Source organism: Centroberyx gerrardi, chromosome 22 (genome assembly GCF_048128805.1).
Source record: "Centroberyx gerrardi isolate f3 chromosome 22, fCenGer3.hap1.cur.20231027, whole genome shotgun sequence".
NCBI lineage: Eukaryota > Metazoa > Chordata > Actinopteri > Beryciformes > Berycidae > Centroberyx > Centroberyx gerrardi.
This window is the reverse complement of record NC_136018.1, coordinates 22,294,633-22,314,433: the sequence shown is the minus strand read 5'-3', so window position 1 is coordinate 22,314,433 and position 19,801 is coordinate 22,294,633. Positions and strand designations below refer to the sequence as shown.

The following is a 19,801-nucleotide window of genomic DNA, read 5'->3' as shown; positions in this document are numbered from 1 at the left end:
TTAAAAGTATCAAACCATTGGAATGGTAGCTATAATAAAGTGCTGCTGAGCAGTGCAGTGAAGGTTTAGTGCAAATTAAGTGCATTTATTGCACTTGGAACAAAGGAAAATTTAAACCTATTCCTTTTTACCCTGGGGGATCTGTATCTCCGCCCAGAGGGGAGAAGAACGAATTCCTCCAAGAGTGGGTGGTCAGAGCTGGCCAAGATCGACCGTGCCTTCCGCAAAACTTGTCTGTCATAGATATCTGTTAAAGAAAGCTGCTGCGTGCCAATTATTTTGCTGGCTACTTTAACAATATTGAACAAACGATTTTTGTTTTGCACTGTAAGGTTCCCATACCAAGAAATTAAACAAAATGTTAAAATAGACTCAATAAAGGATTTGTAAAATAAAGCCATCAATGTCTTGTCCACATTAAAAGTATTCAGTCTGCGCAGAAAGTGAAGTCTCTGCAGGCCCTTTTTGCAGATTGCAGATGTGTTGAGGTCATGGTTCAAGTTCTCATCGATCACTGTTCCCAGGTACTTGTAGCACTCAACCGTCTCAACAAGTGAGCCCTTGATTGTAGTTGGGAAGGTTGAGTGGGAGGTTTTCCTGAAGTCGATGGCCATATCTTTAGTTTTGTGAACATTTAACTTCAGGAAGTGGTTGTCACACCACTCTACAAAGTCTTTCACAACTGGCCCATGATCGACCTCTCCATCCTGGAGCAGACTGATTAAAACAGTGTCATCTGCGAACTTCAGGAGATGCCTGTCGTCGTAGTTACTCCTACAGTCATTTGTATATAGAATATACAATAATGGGGACAGGACACACCCCTGGGGCGAGCCTGTGGATGACAACCGCTTCTGGGATAGGGCACCATTAGCCCTGACTGCCTGTGGGATACATGTTAAACAGTCCATTACCCATTTCACCATGCCAGCATCAAGATTAAAAGTGGACAGTAGTTTACTAGCTAAAATGTGTGGTTGGATTGTATTAAAAGCTGAGGAGAAATCTACAAATAAAAGCCTTGCATGAGTTTTTGTACCCTTGAGATGCTTGTACAGATAATTAAATAAAGTAGTAGTAGCATCATCCACCCCTCTATTAACCCGATATGCAAATTGCATCGGGTCGAGCAGGTCCTGAACCTTATCAGTCAGGATTTGTTTGACCAATCGCTCAAAAGTCTTCATCACTAGTGAGGTCAGAGCCACAGGCCTAAGGTCACTGAGCTCTTTGGGGGATTTGTTCTTGGCCATGGGTACAACAATAGACTCCTTCCACAGTTTCGGGACCTTGTGCTGGTGATTGAACTATTATTCTTATTGTCCTGGCCTGTCATGGCTTTCATGCCATCCCACACTGCCTTTAGGTCATTACTATGACATTTCTCCTCTATTCTACTTTTATATTGGAGTTTAGCCCTCTTAATTTCATATCTGGCCTCTTTTTTAGCTTCTGCCTTATCCCCATCCCCACCATGTAGAAAGGCATTATGTTTCCTGTGCAGTGCATCCTTCACTGCTTTATTTAACCAGGGTTTATTATTTGGAAACACCTTCACACGTTTAGTTGGGATGATTGAGTCTTTTAGATAAAGAATATAAGAGGATATCACCTCAGCGCTCTCATCAAGATCAGTAGTAGAATTATTAAAAGCATTCCACTCTGTGCTTTCAAGGGCTCCCTTGAGTTCCTCAACAGCACTTCCAGTCCACATCTCCACTTCTCTGGTGGCTACTTTACCCCAGTAGGAGGCTCCCATCTACCGTCTTTCCCATACAACATGTATGAAGCATGAGAGAGGGAAGAAGCAAGTGGCATGCGGAATCCAAAAATATGTCATCTAGCAATAAAGCCATGCTGTTGAGGAACGGTCCATCCAGAGGTGAGGGTAAGCTGGCACTGTCCAGTACGCACACGCTGTTAGAGTAAATCGGATTCAAGCTGTGAATCAGATTGGAAAGAAAGGAAATATTCTGACCACAAATATGTTCTTGTGGCATAAAAGAAATCACCCTGAACACTGGCATAGGACAAAATGCGTAGGTGGTTTTTAATGGTTTATCCCTGTCCAATTAAAGGCTTTCTAACTTTCAAACCCACAAGTCCCTGGATCTGGATGTTTTATGCCACAAGAACGTATTTGCGGTCAGAATATTCCTTTTTTTTTTTGCCATTTTTGCCTTTATTATATAGTCACAGTAGAGAGAGACAGGAAAGATTGGGAAAGAGAGCGGGAATGACATGTGACAAAGGTTCCAGGCCGGATTCGGATGTCCCAGGACGTTGCGGTCACATGGTCACATTGCGCATCAGCCAACTAAGCCACCATGACGCTGCAGAATATTTCATTTCATTCTTTCCCGTACAGTTCCTGGGCTCCAAGAGCACCTGTGATGGTTTGGGTACACGTGAAGCCTTCCTACTATCTTTCCTCTTAGAAATCCTACTGTGATTAGGACTGGCATTGACTTTGTTGTCATGAAAAATGGTTGAAAGTATTCCCACTACTTTGATGAGAAATGGTACAAAGTTGCCTTTCTCTAGGTGGAAGTATTCCTACTACTTTGTTGAGGAATGGTACAAAATTTGCCTTTCTCTGAGTGGAAGAATTCCCACTACTTTGATGAGAAATGGTACAAAAGTTGCCTTTCTCTGGGTGGAAGTATTCCCACTACTTTGATGAGAAATGGTAGAAAAATTGCCTTTCTCTGGGTGGAAGAATTCACACTACTTTGATGAGAAATGGTACAAAAGTTGCCTTTCTCTGGGTGGAAGTATTCTCACTACTTTGTTGAGAAGTGTTAGAGTATTTGACTTTCTCTGGGTAGAAGTATTCTCACTACTTTGTTGAGGAATGGTACAAAAATTGACTTTCTCTGGGTGGAAGTATTCTTACTACTTTGTTGAGGAATGGTACAAAATTTGCCTTTCTCTGGGTGGAAGAATTCCCACTACTTTGATGAGAAATGGTACAAAAGTTGCCTTTCTCTGGGTGGAAGTATTCCCACTACCTTTCTCTGGGTGGCCTTCCTACTATCTTTCCTCTTAGAAATCCTACTGTGATTAGGACTGGCATTGACTTTGTTGTCATGAAAAATGGTTGAAAGTATTCCCACTACTTTGATGAGAAATGGTAGAAAAATTGCCTTTCTCTGGGTGGAAGTATTCTTACTACTTTGTTGAGGAATGGTACAAAAGTTGACTTTCTCTGGGTGGAAGTATTCTCACTACTTTGAAGGATGACAAGAACATTGGACATCAACGCTGTTTGGTTTCCTGATCATTCACAGGACTGACTGATCCTGATTTTAGAAGGTAAGAGAGGATACAATTGCTAATTCTGTGGGTGTAACAGAAAAGTAACATAACGAGTAGTGTAGCAGCTTACTGCTTCATAAGTATGGTAATGACATTACTTTTGAAATTAGTAACGAGTACCAGGGTTCCCACCGTGACCCTGCTGTAAAATTCCATGACTTTTCCATGACTTTCCATTGCTAAGTCAGCATGCTTCCATGACCTAAAAATGTCTTTCCTTGCTGATTTGTTAATGTTGTTTTTCTAAAGGGATTAACAGTCTGGTTTCCACCACAGTTGGGCTGAAAAACACTGTCTAATCCAGTGAATGTGTGAAACAAGTTGGAAAATAGTGACCCATTTGTAAAATTCCCTGATACAGTTCGACTTCCTTGACTTCCCCTGTCTGGAATACACCTCTCAAAATCCCATGATATTGCAGAAATTTCAAGACTAGTGGGAACTAACTTAGTGCTGGCTAAATGTGTAGAGTGTGAAATGTAGATGTGCTTACTGTCTATAGGGCTGCGTATGGGGTAGGACTTGGTGTAGTTGCTGACGCAGCCGATGAGCTGAGCGCTGTGGCTCTGGCAGTACTCCTTGACGGCGTTGATCTGAGAGACGGTGGGCGACGAGTCAGTCCTGAAGATGGCCTGGCAGTACTCCCTGCAGGTGGTGTGACGGCCTGCATAGCTGCAGCATGTCGAGCCCACTGCAGGACCACACACACACACACACACACAACACAGAAAATAAGGCATGATATGGCAAGACGTAAAGCACAAGGGAAGTTGAAGACGACCAGCAGATATTGGCAAGGTACTGAGTACAAAAGCACACTTTAATTAAAGACACCAGCCCAGTGGAATACAACTGCCTGCTTTTTGTTATTAATAAATAAAATAAAATAATTTTCATTTGTATTGCACTTTTCAAAAAACACAATTACAAAGCACTTTCCAAAGGAATAGAAAAACCAAAACCAGATAAAAGCAACAGCAAAAGCAATGAAAGCAAGGTAATAAAAATATGAGCAACAAAGAAATAAGAGTAAACCATAAAAAGGAGGTCAAATATAATAAGATAATAAGATAAAAAGGAGGTCAAAGATAATAAGATAATTAAGGAATGATAATGAAATAAAAGCAGCCAATAAGGACCCTTGTTTTTAATCTAGATTTTGGGGCAGCCAATAGGAACCTGTTGTTTTTAATCTAGACTTGGGAACGACCAATAGGAACCTGTTGTTTTTAAACTAGACTTTGGAACAGCCAATAGGAAGGATTTAGGAAGGATTTATTCATTCATTCATGTAAAAATGTGATAAAATGTCCATTTAAATGAGCTGAAACTTTAATAAAACTAGTTAATAATAATATCACATTATTACATTAACCAGCAATTATTACTTCATAATGACATATTTCTAACTGATGATGTAATCACAATATTGGCTTATAATGTGATAACTTGTGTACTACATTCGTCATATTGTACGAGTTATGTTATTATTACATCATCAGTTAAACATGCTACACCCATTATGAAGTCATAATTGGTGGTAAATGTAATACTTATAAATGTAATAATTATCCAGCAGTTTATTACATTAACAGGCTTTATTATATTTTCAAGCCATTAGAGACATTTCATTATATTTTGACATGCTTGGAAAAAAAGGTGGAACCTCCATCATATCAGAGGTGGACGACACTGACTGGATTATATCTGATATTTAATAAAAGGCAAATATCAGCCCCATATATCAGTCTAAGCCTAGAGCACACACACACTAATCAGATTTAATCAGTCTGGGCCAAGACTGATGCACAGGAAGTCAGTGACCTCACATCCTGCCTGGCATGCATATGTCTGCTCTGCACTTGTGTGTATATGAGCATGTTTATGTATTTATGTGAGAGAGAAGAGGAAGAACAAGAGAGAGTGAGAGAAGAGAGAGATAATACAAACAAGCCTTTTTATTGGCTGGAGTGAGAGATGAGATCAGTTTTGTAGTCACACAGATCGACTCACCCTACAGGCATGTACACACACACACACACACACGCACACACACGCACACACACGCACACACACGCACAAAGTAACAGTGTTTGGGGGGATTCATTCTCTCTCGAGATCAACACAACACTCTCAGAACTGTTGGCTTCTACACTGCTCATCGTGTTATGTCTAAAAGCATACGTGTGTGTGAGTGTGTTTGCATGTGTGTGTGAGAGAAAAGAGGCGGCAGGCGATGACTTACTTTCATTTTTGGTGATGCAGCTGTAGAGGGGTTTCTGGAATGAGAAGAGAAAAGCTTGGGTCATGTCAGCCTCTGCTGTCCAACATGGTCAAAATCCCTAAAAAACTAATCAAAGCCATTTCTTTTCATTTGATTTAAACTTGTTTTGGCCAAAAATCTGTATTAGCAAAGTATTGTGATGCCTTACCAGCAGATTGTAATCCCAATAGAAGCAGAGATTCATTTTTTCTTCATCAGAAATTACATTCAATTTAATACCATGTCAGTAGATAGTGGTCCCATAAAGTATTCAACCACCTACATTTTTGCACATTGTATTTATTAGATCATGCTCTGAATTCTGAAGACTTACCTCTGTATCTTTTTTGCATATTTTTGTTATGTCATTTTTGGACGATGCCTGTAGGGAGGGAGAAAGACGTGAGATAGCATTCAACATCATGACATCAACAGTGATGTAGTGGTAAATAAAAGCCACCAATATAAACAAAAATCAATTATACTTTCAGAAAAGCATCAATATATGTTTTTTTGCTTAAATAACTTAACTATGATGTATACTATGAATTTACGTCATATACATTTACCGTATGTCATCTTAAAAAGGTGGTAAACTCCATTATGCAAATTGAAGGTGGTCAAACAGTCGTTTCTTTTTCAGAGTGAAAAGGAGAGCAGGATGTATTTGAAATGCTTCACCTGTTTGCATTCCCTGCGGCACTCGGCTGAGATAGCCAGCTCACAGCAGCCGAGCCCCACCCAGCCTTCTGACTTCCTGGATACTCCTGAGGACAAATCAAACACCACAGGATTTAAAGGGGTTGGACGTTAACACGCAAACTGCTGCCCTAACAGGAGGTGAAGATGTCATATCAGCAGGCGCAACTTGGTACTTTGCGGAAGTAAACAAAACAAAAATACTGGCTATCAGCAGCTTCAGTTCAAAAAAATCTGTATCTACCTTCAATAATCCATATTAGCTGAACTCTAGTATAGACCTTCATCAGAGGGGGAGGTTAACTTTAACTGGTGGCGGATATTTTTGATAATTGATTGAATTATTTTTTTTCTTCCATCTGTAACTAGCCAACAATGCATGTAGGCTCTTGCAATGGACTACAAAGTCATAGATCTAATAAACTGCAACATCTGTAATTTTTAAAATCTGTCAATAGTCAATATAACAAGAATATTTTCATATGCTCTGTACTGGCATGATGAAGACATTGCATCTTCAATCTTTCTTTTTTAAATGTATTGTATTCTATTGTATTCATTGTATTTTTTATCTTTGCTGCTGCAATGACCCAATCTCCCCATGGGGATCAACAAAGTTCATCTTAATTTTAAAATCTTAATCTTAAATTGACTGTTACACCCAACTTTATCGATGATAAAACTATAACAGCTCCAGAGGCAGCACTGAACTACAGACTACTTCAACAACTCAACTCTTCTGATATCAGAGGTAGCACAGAGTGCAGCATCAGGACTGTGGACAATATATGATTTCACCTTCATTTTGTTGTTTGGTGTGTACTTTTCCTATTCCTGTGGCTAACTGGCCAATGGAGTTTGATAGCAGCAAAATTTTCAACTGTAAACGTCAGGTTTTGGTGTCAGTCCCTCAGAATCAAAGAGCGAGGGCTTCTTTCTAGAGCCGCCATTTTGCACCAAGAGACGTTCAACAATTATACAGGGAGAAATCCATCGTAGAAGAGGCAGAGAGACCAATTTCTCCACTGACAGTAGCCTCAATAGACCAGAATGCAATGCAGCCACAAGACGTGTTGTTTCTTAAGACTGTGATCGTAGACATGTCCCAAGGTTCACAAACTAGTTGGCCCATACACCCATCTTTGTTTGAAAGTAACAAGCTCAGACCCCTTCTCTAGGGGATGTCAAAAGGCATTCTGTAGGAAATCACTAACTGAAGTAGAAGTAGACGAGGCAGTTTGAGAGAAACTGGGTATGCCAAAAAACGTAAATCACAAAATAACGATGATATCTAACAGTGTCAGAGAACCAGAGCAGGGATTTTTTCCTTCAGGAGCTTACATCTTTACAGACTTCTGAGGCTGTCTGGACTTCTATGGACTAGGAGTCCAACAAGGTAAGCATAACAATACCTCCCTATCTGGAAGCTATTAGGGCTCTGACAGGTGGATTTGTTCCTACCAGACGCAGCAGTATTTAGCCCTTTGATCCACCGCCTGCTTTTCGCTTTGGTGTGCTCTGGTCCAGCTCTCGTCAAAGCATTTACAGCTTTACTAGCTCACCGTTTCATCTCACACAACTAGATACACAAAGTAGATAACAGCTCAGGTCAGATGTCATGTTTCACGTCATTTCTAGAGTTACGACGTCAACCGATGCGTCAGGGTGTCTCCTTTTGATTTGTTGTATGCGCTTTCTATTTAGTCACATGGATATGATGTGCTTCCTTGAGAAGTCACACACTTAGTTTTGGGAAAACCACCCTCTCTAATCTGTTAAATGAAAATGAAAACAACTGTACGCCTATCTGAATACCCATAATTTCTCAAAGGAAAAATACCTAACACCAAACTAACACCAAGAAGCCACATTTTAAAGCCATCTAAAACTGAATTTAAGACTTAAAAAGCTTCATATTCAAGACCATCAGTTGGACCTTTGTCTTTTGAGGTTTCATAGCCTGTACTCTTACCAGGAAGGGTAGAGTTGATGCAGATCCACAGTTCATTCTAAAAGACAGAAGAGAAGAGATGGGTCAGGTCAGGTTAGTGTCATTAGTAGGTACAGGATAATAAAATAAACCTCTTCAAAAGTGTAAACCAATGAGATATCAGTCAGGGACAGAAAAAAATACAACAAAATATTTTTTTTTATCATTTTTTGACATAAATTGTCAAATAAGTGTATGGTATGATAGTTAGAATGAGCTAAAATTCAAGTCATTTTTCATTTCAGTGTGACTTTAAAGCATAGAATTTTGAGTTTCTCACAATTAAGACTACATTTCCCATAAACCCCATCGCTTCTTCTCATGAAGAAAATCTTCTACTACCTCTACTACTTGCCCCCCCTCTCCCCTTCCCTGGTTCCACTCCATTTGTTTTGAAGAGAAAGAAGAAGGATAGCAGCTCTTGATAACAGCCAATATGCTTTCTGACCAAGTAAGCTAAAGTGAAGTTGAAATTCTGCAGTTAGAATAGTGTAAATGGAATAAAGTTGTGCATTCCTTGCAAAGTAAAAATGGTTCCTTTATTGAGCTGTGAAGCAATCTCCCAAAGCAATCGAGCAGATTTCCCGCCAAATCTGACCAGGTGGCATACAATGTAAAATGCAGTGTAGAGGCCGGTAGAGGCTAATAATCTTTTTGGCTATGACCTTCTTTGTTTACAGTAGTTGTACCAAAGTCTCAATATTAACGTGGTAATGATGTTAAAACATTTTCCGGATATCAGAGGACTCATGTTTTCATCTGTCGTTTCACTACTGTCAGTTTATCAAACCAGAGTGCTTTATTGGCCTTTGGCCTAAGGCATGTCATACATTACTGAAAGACACTTACAACAATGAAACAAATTTACAGAAATAAAAATGTTTGTTTAAAATTGAATTCCAACAATTACTATTTTAATTCTGAGACATGAATGGTTGGAGGGTTTATATTTGGGGTCAGACTGAGGGTTAGAATTAGGACTCGGGTAAAATTTTAGGTTTGTATCTGACCAGATGGTCTACTGTGCATAGGACTACTGGGCGTGAGAAGCCAAGTTTGAGGCATACTAGGCAGTAGATTCCAACTTTATCTAGCAAGATAGCCTGGTTCCAGACTCCTGAATCACGTCCCGTCCACTCTTCTGATTCTGTCGAGCGATTCAGAGAGTCTGGTGTTGCTCTAGTCAATGGCGTGTTCTCGCTTGGAGAAACAATCGAGCCAATCGCCGCCTTTGTGGGCGGGACTAAAGTTTGAACCGTTCGTGCAACGGTTTTTCACTGCCGTTTTGGCAGAATAATATTTGTTGAAATCACCCCCTTAACCAACATATTGTCTTTGCAAAGATGATATCGCTAGGCTACTAGCAAGTATCAGCTAAGTAGTTCACCATATGATTATTCCAATTACATACATGCTGCATCTTTTCATTTTCTGGTAGGTATTGATGAACCATTGGAAGAGATGTACCCAATTGTATCGGCCTACCCTAGTATCCTAAACATGCACCTATCCCATGGGTGCATGGACATGGGTTGTACCCATCCCCATGGATACATAGGGTTAGGGTTAAGGTTGTGGCTTGGGTTAGCGGGTTGGCTTATTATCCAGTCAGAAGTGATTTTTCTGGGCTGGCTTGGAGAAAATGACCTCAGAACAAATCCTGATCCGTCAATGAAACAACACACTAAACAACAGATGGAGATGTGAAGAGTTGGCGAGGAAGCTTTGAAAAGTTCATCTCATTTCACAGAGAACGAATCTCTTACATTCCTGAGACCAAAAACACTGATGAAAAGCAGAGAAATACGAGTCCTAAGAAACTCCCGTCGGCTCTGCGGTGAAATCCTGTGGGGTTAATAATGGCAAACAAACTTGTTTGTCTCTGCTGCCCGAGGTCTTGCGAGGCAGAGACAGAAAGACACAAACATAGAAGGAGAGAGAAACGTAGAAAGAAAGACAGAAGGAAAGCAGCAGGAAAAAAAAAAACACCCCTTCCATCGCCTTAATGCCTTCACAGGACCATCAACTGCGTAAACTCGATACCTTGTACGTCACTGTAAACACTCCCCCTGTGTCCCTTGGCTGGGGAAGAAAGGTTCCCGTCAGCGGCCGTCAGCATCATTTACGAGGCCGGCTGAGGAGTAACAGTATCTTTACGTGAGGTATAAACATGATTTGCAATGAAGGGGAGGCCAATAAGGCAAGAACATGACAGGAAAAATAATGTTTTGAGTTTAGCCGCGCTTTGACGGAATGCCAAATCCGAGAGATTTTCGCCTGTGGACAGAGAGAGCTGCGGAGCCAAAGAAGAAATATCTCAAGTCTGCCAGAGAGCGAGGGCCTTCATCTGCGTGTGGATGTTTGTGTGTGTGTATTAGCAGTCATTGACACCAGTGGTTGCCCAATTGACTGGGGCAAGTAAAAAAAACAGTATTTGGACAAGGGGACTTTTCTTTTTCCTTTTTAAAAAAAAAAAGTGATACAGTGTTTCTGCCATTTCTCTTTGCGGTCCATTTGCCTCAGTTGCTCTCCGCTTTGCCCTGTCTCGTCCCTGTCCCGCCCCCCTCCGCTCTTCCACCCCCACCCTCTTGCTCATGCACTGTCACAAGGTTACCAACCTTGTCTTGCACATTTGCCGTGAGAGACACACAATTTCGGGCTCCGTTTCACACCCTCAAGCTCTCCCAAATGAATCTCATGCCACAGTAAAAGGTCATCTAAAATGTAGCAAGATTTTTCCCTGCATGGTGAGATCAGATTGACTCATAGACAGTGAGGACAGACTGGGGATTGGTTTATTCTCTCCCACAGCGCCGCTGTTTGTTCATTTCTGTGCTTTCTGAAATTCAGACCAAGTTCCCAAGACGGAGGTTAGAGATAAGAACCTCCACCCATAGGTATTACCCAAGATATTGTTGTTTCAGTTGTCGGACAGTGCTAAACAGTGTTGGTGGTAACGCTGATCAGATTACTTTTTTGTAGTAATGAGTAACTTAACATGGTATTTTTTTAAATTATGCAATCAGTTATTTGTTGCTTTTTAAAAAGTTAAAATTAAAGTCTGGCGCTACATGGCATAGGCCGTGTTGTTGGTGTGTTCTCGATTCTGACATAGGTTAGCTGGCCAAAAAATTGACCCACATATAAACTTCAGCAATTGGAAATACTCAAACGCTTGTCGACTGCGAAGAATAGCAAGCACAATACAACGACACTTGAGGAAAAAAGCTCTAACGAGTTACTTTTAATAAAGAGTAACTGAGTAAAGTAACTGGTTACTATTTAGGAGCAGTAACTTAGTAAAGTAACTAGTTAGTCTCAGAAGTAACTTTCCCCAACACTGGTGCTAAGTAAGGTTGCCACCCATCACCTAAAATATGGAATCGACCCTTAATGAAGGACAAGATGTTGTGTTTTGTAATGGTTGAAAACAGGATTTTAGGTGTCTATTTGGCTGCCATTATAATGTCATATATCAGTCTAACCTGAGCTCTAATCCATAGCCTAAGCCTGAACTCAAACATGAATCTAACCCTCCAACTATCCATGTCTGAAAACATGTATGGAAAGAGATTTTCATTAGAGTTCAACTTTTACAGATCACTGAACATTTCCACTAGTTTTTAGTAATGTATGACAACTTTTGGATTTGACAAACTGGCTGAACTGAAACATAAGATGAAAACATATATATGCATGTGTGACTATATTTGCATATGTCTGCTTGTATGTATGTGCACATGTACATTGTTTTCAGATCAATTTAGTTACAATAAATGAGAGTGGGACATATGTCCAACTGAGACCAAGCATTTAAATCTCACTAAGTCTAATTACTAGTGTGTTGGTCCTAATGGGAGCCTTGACAACTGCCAAGCCAGCCTCCCTGCTTTGTAATTAGCCTGGGTGGGGGGAAGAAGTGAGTCGGTGTGTGTGTGTGTGTGTGTGTGTGTGTGTGTGTGTGTGTGTGTGCCTGTGTGGTATAACCAGGTGCTACAGCGTTCTGGTAAATCTTACCACAACCAGCAATAGACTTCCTGTGTAAGTCTAATAAGAGAGTTGATGCTGAGGGACTTCGTCTAGACACCGGCCAAGAGTTTTCCATCAGCAACAAAACTGTACAGTAGCACAAGCAGTGCTTCCACTATATAACAGAGTATCTCTAAGACATTGTCAATTAGAGTTAGACTGATATATCAGGCCGATATTACTAATTACTACTTACTAATTTATTGAAACCTTTTGGTATAAAAATGGTGAAATTTAAAGACATTGAATATCAGGACAAAATGACAGCTATCAGCGGCTGCAATCCAAAACAATATTGGTATCAGCCTTAAAAACCCATATCAGTCGAACACTATTGTCAATCAAACTGATATGTAATATGACAACTACTGTAGTTATGCTATTTAAGATATTTAAATATACACGTGGATCAGTTTGTGAAGCTCACTTTTGTGGTGGATGCTTGCTGAGAAGAGTTTTTTTTATTTTTTTTATTAAATGACATCTTCTAGTTATTTTTGAAACACACCCATCACCAAAGGTTTCAATAACATTGGGTTCAAACACAACTTACTAATTTTCTAATTTTCCATGTGTTCATGATTGGAAAATTAGTCGTTAAATTCTTTGCTAATGAACTGACACAGTGACTCATGATTATTCATATATGCTCATGGGAAGTGTCTGCGTTTGCCTTCTGAGAAAAAGACAAGTGAGCTAAGCATTTGGCTTTGCCATTGGCTTTCATTTGTTTATGAATTTCTTTTGGAATACATCATTTCCTATGGGAAACACTTGCCCTGCTGACATTCCATGGCTGTGTATGTATATTGTGGTCATGGGATTTTTTTCTTTAAAACCCTGCAATAAACCCAAAGTGTCTATGCCACAGGTTCTCACAATCAGAGTATGAGTTTACCAGGTTATTCTGACCCAGTTATGCTTACATGCATCAAACCAAAACCAGGTTAATGAGAAACCGTGTTAAGAAGGGAATTCTCTGTGCATGTAAATCTATCTAGTGCTGCTGCCATGAAGGGAAAAAAAGACTCACCATAGACTCTGGACAGTAACTGGGTAACCTCTGGAGAAGATGCTTCAAACGAGACTCACTCTTTATAGTGGCAAGCTACAGGACCGGGAGAGAAACACAGCATTAACATAACACATTAAAAATGTAAGTATGTGTGAATATGCAGCTAAAAAAACAGAGTGCGGGCCAGAAAGCAAGCTTTGAAAGCCAGAAATATCAGCACCTCGCCAAGTAATCGTTGAGTCATTGGTATTGATCAATAACCCTGTCAACCCCGTGCAGATATATGATGGTCATTTTGTGCTATGGGACAGTAAAACTCTGACTTCAAGCACCTTTAACTATATCTATTTTGCCTCTACAGACAGGAATGTGTTCAGACCATGGGAAAGTCTTGGATCATCTCTTCAGTCCCGGAGCTTCTGAGATATGCTCACTTAGACATCATGGAGGCGTCCAAGTATGTGGTGTGCAAATATACACACACACACACACACATATGCACACTTCGACATGATGAAGATGTCCAAGTGTGGTGTGCACACACATAAGGCGAGAGCCTGGGAGAATCCATCCGCTGCCAACAGTCTCTGGCTAAAGTGCGAAGTCATGAAATGAACTGGGTGAGATTTATAGCTTCACACAGTCAAACTGCTGGGAGAGCTAGTTTGGTTTTTTTTGTGGATCGACTTTTTTCTTTAACAGTGGAACAGCCAGTAGACATTACAGGGATGAAAAACAATGCGTGTGAAAATGAAGAGGCGAAAGGTTACCGAAGATGCTTGATGGTCTACGGTCAGGATGTCCTATCTTCATCTCCGCCAACAGATTTGGAAGGACATTATGTTTTCACCCGTCTGTTCGTTTGTTAACAAGATATCTCAATACATTACAAACAGATTTGTCTGAAATTTGGAGGACAGATCGCGCCTTGGCCAAAGAATCCGTTGATTAGATTTTGGTAGTGATCCAGATCAGGAATTTCCACCATTAGACAATTATCATTGGTGGAAAAGTCCAACATCCGGGACGTCCAAGTCAGCTGCTAAACAGCGTTGTATTTACATGCTATTTTGTCAGAAAATCAAACCTGGAAAACAAATTATAGACAAACAAAAGCCGTTATGGAGGCTACAGCTTTGCAAGTTGGAGAATTGTTCAGCGTTGGCGGAGGTTTGCGCTCTATCAATTGCTTCCTAGTGTAGCACTGTTTTTGAGCCGGGTATAGGCTATTATGATTAAGGCTATTAAAGTAATAAACTTAAAGTGGTAATCAGTGACATTTTCATATAAATACATGTCCATTTTCTACTCTCTATAACACAATAGTGATTCAACCTATAGTTCCTTCTAGTTCATGAAAGCTTTTACATTTGCTGTTGTAAACACCTGGTGTCGACCAAAGCAGACAAAGTGTGTTGACGTGTGGTTTGATTGGACCATCTTATGTGAAAAAGTGCGATAATTGGCTGAAATTATAAGCACTCTGTTGATTTGGCCATTTCATATGGAAAAATTGCAGTAATCTTGCTACATTGCAGGCATCAGTTAAATTTTCACTAATTATTGCAGTCGTAAAATTGCAAATTCCTGGAGGGACGGAACAGTGCTGTTTCACCAAATGATGCATCATTATTTTGCACACCCTCATAATGCTATAGCTTTTCATTCATACATTTCCACTTAATGTGTTCGCTATACAATTGGAATTGTCAGTTGCATTATGTTTGCTGTATTCTTTTCTTTGATGTATCTTATTTCCCCACAGTAATCATTAGGGATGGGACGATATATCGAAATTCAATATCGCAATATAAAAATGTGACAATACGCATCGTGGGGCAGAAAAATGAATCGCGATATTAGCTAAATTTTATTCTGCTGTAAATGAGACACAATTTCACAAGCTCTCCATCCAAATTATATTACTTGCACTTTGTAATGACATTTTTAAATTGTTGTTTACATTCTATCAAGACAATGCCATCGCTAGAAAGATTTGTGTCTCAGAAATAAACATAATTCTGCACAGTCATACTTTGTTGTCATTGAACTTTTATTTATTACATTGTATAGTGGTTGTATTGAATCATGAACCCCATATTGTGTATTGAATCCTATCGTGAGATAAGAAGATCGTCCCATCCCTATCATTGAAGTTTCATCTTACATCTGACACCTGGGTAAAAATAGGAGTGCTGACAGATATGTCAAAGACCCTTCATTTCAACAACTGGAGTGCTTGATTCTCTTTGTATAGCGCTGTCAAATTGGAGTCTATTCATTTCCTCTATCCTTTTTAGGTCAGGCGGCAGGAGCACACAATGTGGTTGTAATCAGGTGTTCTCTGGCTGTTTGGGAGGCAAACTAAAACAGAGGAATGTACTGGCTGACAGACGGTAACTTCATCTACTCCTTCTCCAAATCACCTCGCCTCCCCGCCCAACCGACGGAGTAAACCCAAAAAAAACAACAACAAACGAAGCGACAGTGATTTGCTGGCAGATAATCAAAGAAGAAATCTCCCTGACGCAACAAAAGACGGACGCTGAAAACCAACGAGCCAAGCGGGCCATTTGTAAGACTCTCTCAGTCTGTCTAGAAGGTGAATAAGTGCCGGTTGGCAGACTGATGGGCTTTTTCTCCTATGTGGATGGAGCCAGACTCATCAAAGCAGTACTCTCTTAACAAAAAGGGTTCTATATAGCAGCGGTTTCCAATCGTGTGCCAATCAAGGCACAAGAATCTGCAGGTTTTCATTCCAGCCCGGCTACAGCTCATTTCACTAATTAGTTCCTCCTCTCTGGTTGAAGGTGTGTTAATCAGTTCAAACAGCTGCTGTAGTGTTTGGTTGGACTGAAAACCTGGAGACTCTTGGGCCACAATGGCACATGATTGGGAACTAGGGCTGGGTATGGTTAGGATTTTACAGATTCCAGTGCCATTTTCGATTCTTCGTATTGGTCCGATTCTTTATTGATTCTCTTATCGATTCCTACTGTATAAATTGCCTGAGGTAAAAGACTACATGCTGTTTTATTGGAGTTGACTTTGTTTTATTACTCAAGACAGACAGTGTAGAGTTATTCCTGTTTCAGAATTACTTATATTACAGGTAAGGCACAAATACAAGAACAAGTGGAAAAATTCAAGTAATTGGAGGTCAACATCATAGACTAAAAACAACATATTTGCCACTAACTGTATTTACCACTTTATCGGGTCGTTCAAGCACGCTCTACCTGTATTTACAATATCTCTGACAGCAATTGAGGACGGATCTGCTTGCTACTGTAGTGACGGTTGCCGTGGTGCAGAACAAGTGCGGCAAATCTATGAGATAATGAGGTAAATACTGGACTTTTGGACCTACAGTGCAATCGTTTGGCTTCAGAACACTTGGATGACGCTGCACGAGCTGTATGGAGTAATTTTATGTCCTTTTTACTTGCCGTTTTTGGAACTCTAAAGTACCGGTATCCAGCAACTTCTGTTGTTTTGAAGAAGGCTGCCACGGAGCTGCGCTAGCCATCTCACTGTGTCTTAAATGGACTTACAAACTTCACTGGTGTTTCGACCCTGGTTTTGACTGACATGAGGGTGAGTATGTACGTGAACCCGCTAGCATCAAATTCTGTTTGCAATTGACAGCATACTTAAAGGGTTAAAGGTTGTTGGAGAAGCTACTGGAGAAGCATGCAGCTGTTCAACATTCTTAATGATCAATAAGAGGTATCAATAGTGCAGTGGCTTATCGATTCCGGTGCATTAGGCAATTCAGAACTGGACTAAATTGGAACCGGTTCTCGATACCCAGCCCTATTGGAAACCACTGCTAAATAGTACCAGAAAATGGTTCTTTTGGTTTGTACTGTGGAAGAAAATTTAGATTTATTAGATGTATTCAATCTGCAGGTTGGGATCCAAGGAACTCAAAATCTGGATGATTACGAGTTTTATAGTGTTGAATATTCATGATTATGTTAATACAGATAGAATATAATAAAGCTATTGGTCAAAAAGTATAAGGTCATATGAACAAGACTGAACAACCAATGATAATTATAGTTCTAGCACTTTAAGGAGATGCGTAATAAGAGGTGAGCACCTTCTTCTAGAAGACAACAAGTTATTATTTTGTCAGTGTTTTCTATGAGATTTGGGCATTGGCACATTCCAGGCTCACAGTTCTGTGAGAAACACACAAGATGTTACTTTAGAGTTGAATCTTATAATGGTGAAGCAGATTCAGTATTCTTGAGTTTTGGGCACTTAAGGTGTAAATATGGGTCAAAGGTTACATATTAAGTGAGCATATAGGAATATTGCCATGTACAGGTACTTTTCCATTTCTTCCTCAACAGTACGATAGCAGAGCCCTACATGGTGCTGTAAAGAACCCTATAGCACCACCAGGTTCTCTATAGCACCACGCTCAAATGGATCTACATAGGACCATTAAGGTGCTGTTTAAATTTTTACTGCCCCATATCACAAAATGAACATGTGTGGGGGTTTGATAGGGTTGTTGATCAATACTAAAGATGCAACAAAAGTGTGTGAATACAAAAATTGGACCAAATACATTGTTATTTATAAGATATTTCCCTTGTTTGTTTTGTTTTAATCTTCAGGCTAGTTTGGGGATGAAATTGGTCTTAAATCGTATTTGAAGTGTCATTAAAAATGTCTTAAAAAGTTTTAAATTTAACTTACAGAAACCTGTAGTCACCTTGTTTATGGTTTGCACTTTTGTTTTCTCTCAGAAATACCAAGGGATATTTTCAGTCATAAGGGAATTAATCCAATTTCCACAATGCTAACAGTTATAATAATGTGGGTAGCTTTAAATTAACAGGTCCTTTTGTTAAATTATATCACAAAATTGAGAAATGCAATTCTCATTGCACTGGACCTCTAAGTAGATTTTTACACCAGTACTTACTTCTACTTAAGTAAAGTAATAGTACTTCTACTTGAGGCCACTACACTTCCAAAGCAGTGCTAATGGACATTTTTTCATCGTCATCACTCTCTTCCTCTTCTCCTTTGTCCCTCTCATTGTGTTGTTATTTATTTGCTCCTCTGTCATTTCTTTCCTTCCATCTCTCTATTGGTTTTGCTCCATCTTTATATTTCTTTCAATTCCTCTCTCTCCCGCTCGTTCTTTCTTTCTTTCTTTCTCTCTTTCCTTCCATCTCTCTCTATTGGTTTTGCTTCATCTTTATATTTCTTTCAACTCCTCTCCCTCTCGTTCTTTCTTTCTTTCTTTCTCTTTCTTTCTTTCTTTCCATCTCTCTCTATTGGTTTTGCTCCATCTTTATATTTCTTTCAATTCCTTTCTCCCCCACTCGTTCTTTCTTTCTTTCTTTCTTTCTTTCTTTTTCTCTCTCACACCCTCTCTCCCTTTCTCTGTCTTCCAATTCAAACACAAAAGCGATAATATCAATTGTGGTATGGTAGTCATAAACATAGTGATGGCAAACAACAACACAATAACAATATAATATACAACATAATATTGCTGCTTCTCTCTCTCAGTGTCTCACCCCCCCACCCCCCCTTCAAAAGCAGGAATAAGGTTTGAACTCTACGCCTGTGTGTCGCCTGCAGAGAAAGCTCCTTTCACGTCTCCTCTATGTCTCTCTATCATAGAGAAGGAGATGGAGGCTTCAAGGAGAGAGAGAGAGAAAGAGAGAGAGAGAGAGAGAGAGAGAGAGAGAGAGAGAGAGAGAGAGAGAGAGAGAGGAGCGTCACCTGCTCTCAATTGAAACGGGGCGAGAGAGAACTTTTATTCTGCACTTCAAAGCGCAGAGAGACAAAAAACTTTACAACACTCCCCTTCAAAAACCTCTATTCATGGGCCTGCTATAATGGGCCGAGGAGTGGGTCGGAGTGTGTGGGTGTGTGTGTGTGTGTGTGTGTGTGCATTCATACCTGGTCACATGCTTCTCTACATGGCGAGAGCTCGGCAGCATGGTGGCAACAGGAGGGGTCTGCAGACAGAGATGCACCAAGTTAGTTCAGTGCAGTAAGGACATTCAATATGATTCAGTTTGATTGATTACATATTTATTGTAGAATTGATCAATGCTACACTGGTTGTCTATGGGAAGACTTTAACCTGAACTGACTCTAATGCCACATTGTGATTTTTAGTTTTTAGTGTCCCATGATCTAAATTCTGTTTGAGGTTTTGACAACAATACAATTCTGTGGAAGTCCTACTTTCAAGTTTCCATGTGACTGTGAAACACATTTTTTGAGGTGCGTATGCTGATTAAAGTGCAACCGCAGTGTGTGTATCAATATATCAGTTATTACTTCCAGAGACAGAGAGAGAATGGGGCTATCTATCTAAGCACTGCATTCCATCCAGTTCATATCTACTGGGGTTGTCGGGCAATGTGCGTATTGGTCACACTTTATTTGGATAGTGAATGTTGATTCTCAACCTCCTGTCAAGTGAATATAATGTGTCACTAAAAAC

The 19,801-nt window shown here is 40.0% G+C and overlaps 1 protein-coding gene across 1 annotated transcript in view; it reads right to left on the bottom strand.

The window, feature by feature from the left end:
• The window catches only part of reck (reversion-inducing-cysteine-rich protein with kazal motifs), a 74,203-nt gene that overhangs the window by 31,671 nt on the left and 22,731 nt on the right, over nt 1-19,801 (bottom strand). Inside the window, exons 2-8 of the mRNA XM_071900599.1 lie at nt 19,249-19,307; nt 13,333-13,407; nt 8,253-8,289; nt 6,263-6,348; nt 5,916-5,963; nt 5,564-5,597; nt 3,812-4,009 (exon numbers count right to left, since the gene is read on the bottom strand). Of these exons, the coding sequence (XP_071756700.1) occupies nt 3,812-4,009; nt 5,564-5,597; nt 5,916-5,963; nt 6,263-6,348; nt 8,253-8,289; nt 13,333-13,407; nt 19,249-19,307 (537 nt within the window). The remainder of the gene's footprint in view (nt 1-3,811; nt 4,010-5,563; nt 5,598-5,915; nt 5,964-6,262; nt 6,349-8,252; nt 8,290-13,332; nt 13,408-19,248; nt 19,308-19,801) is intronic.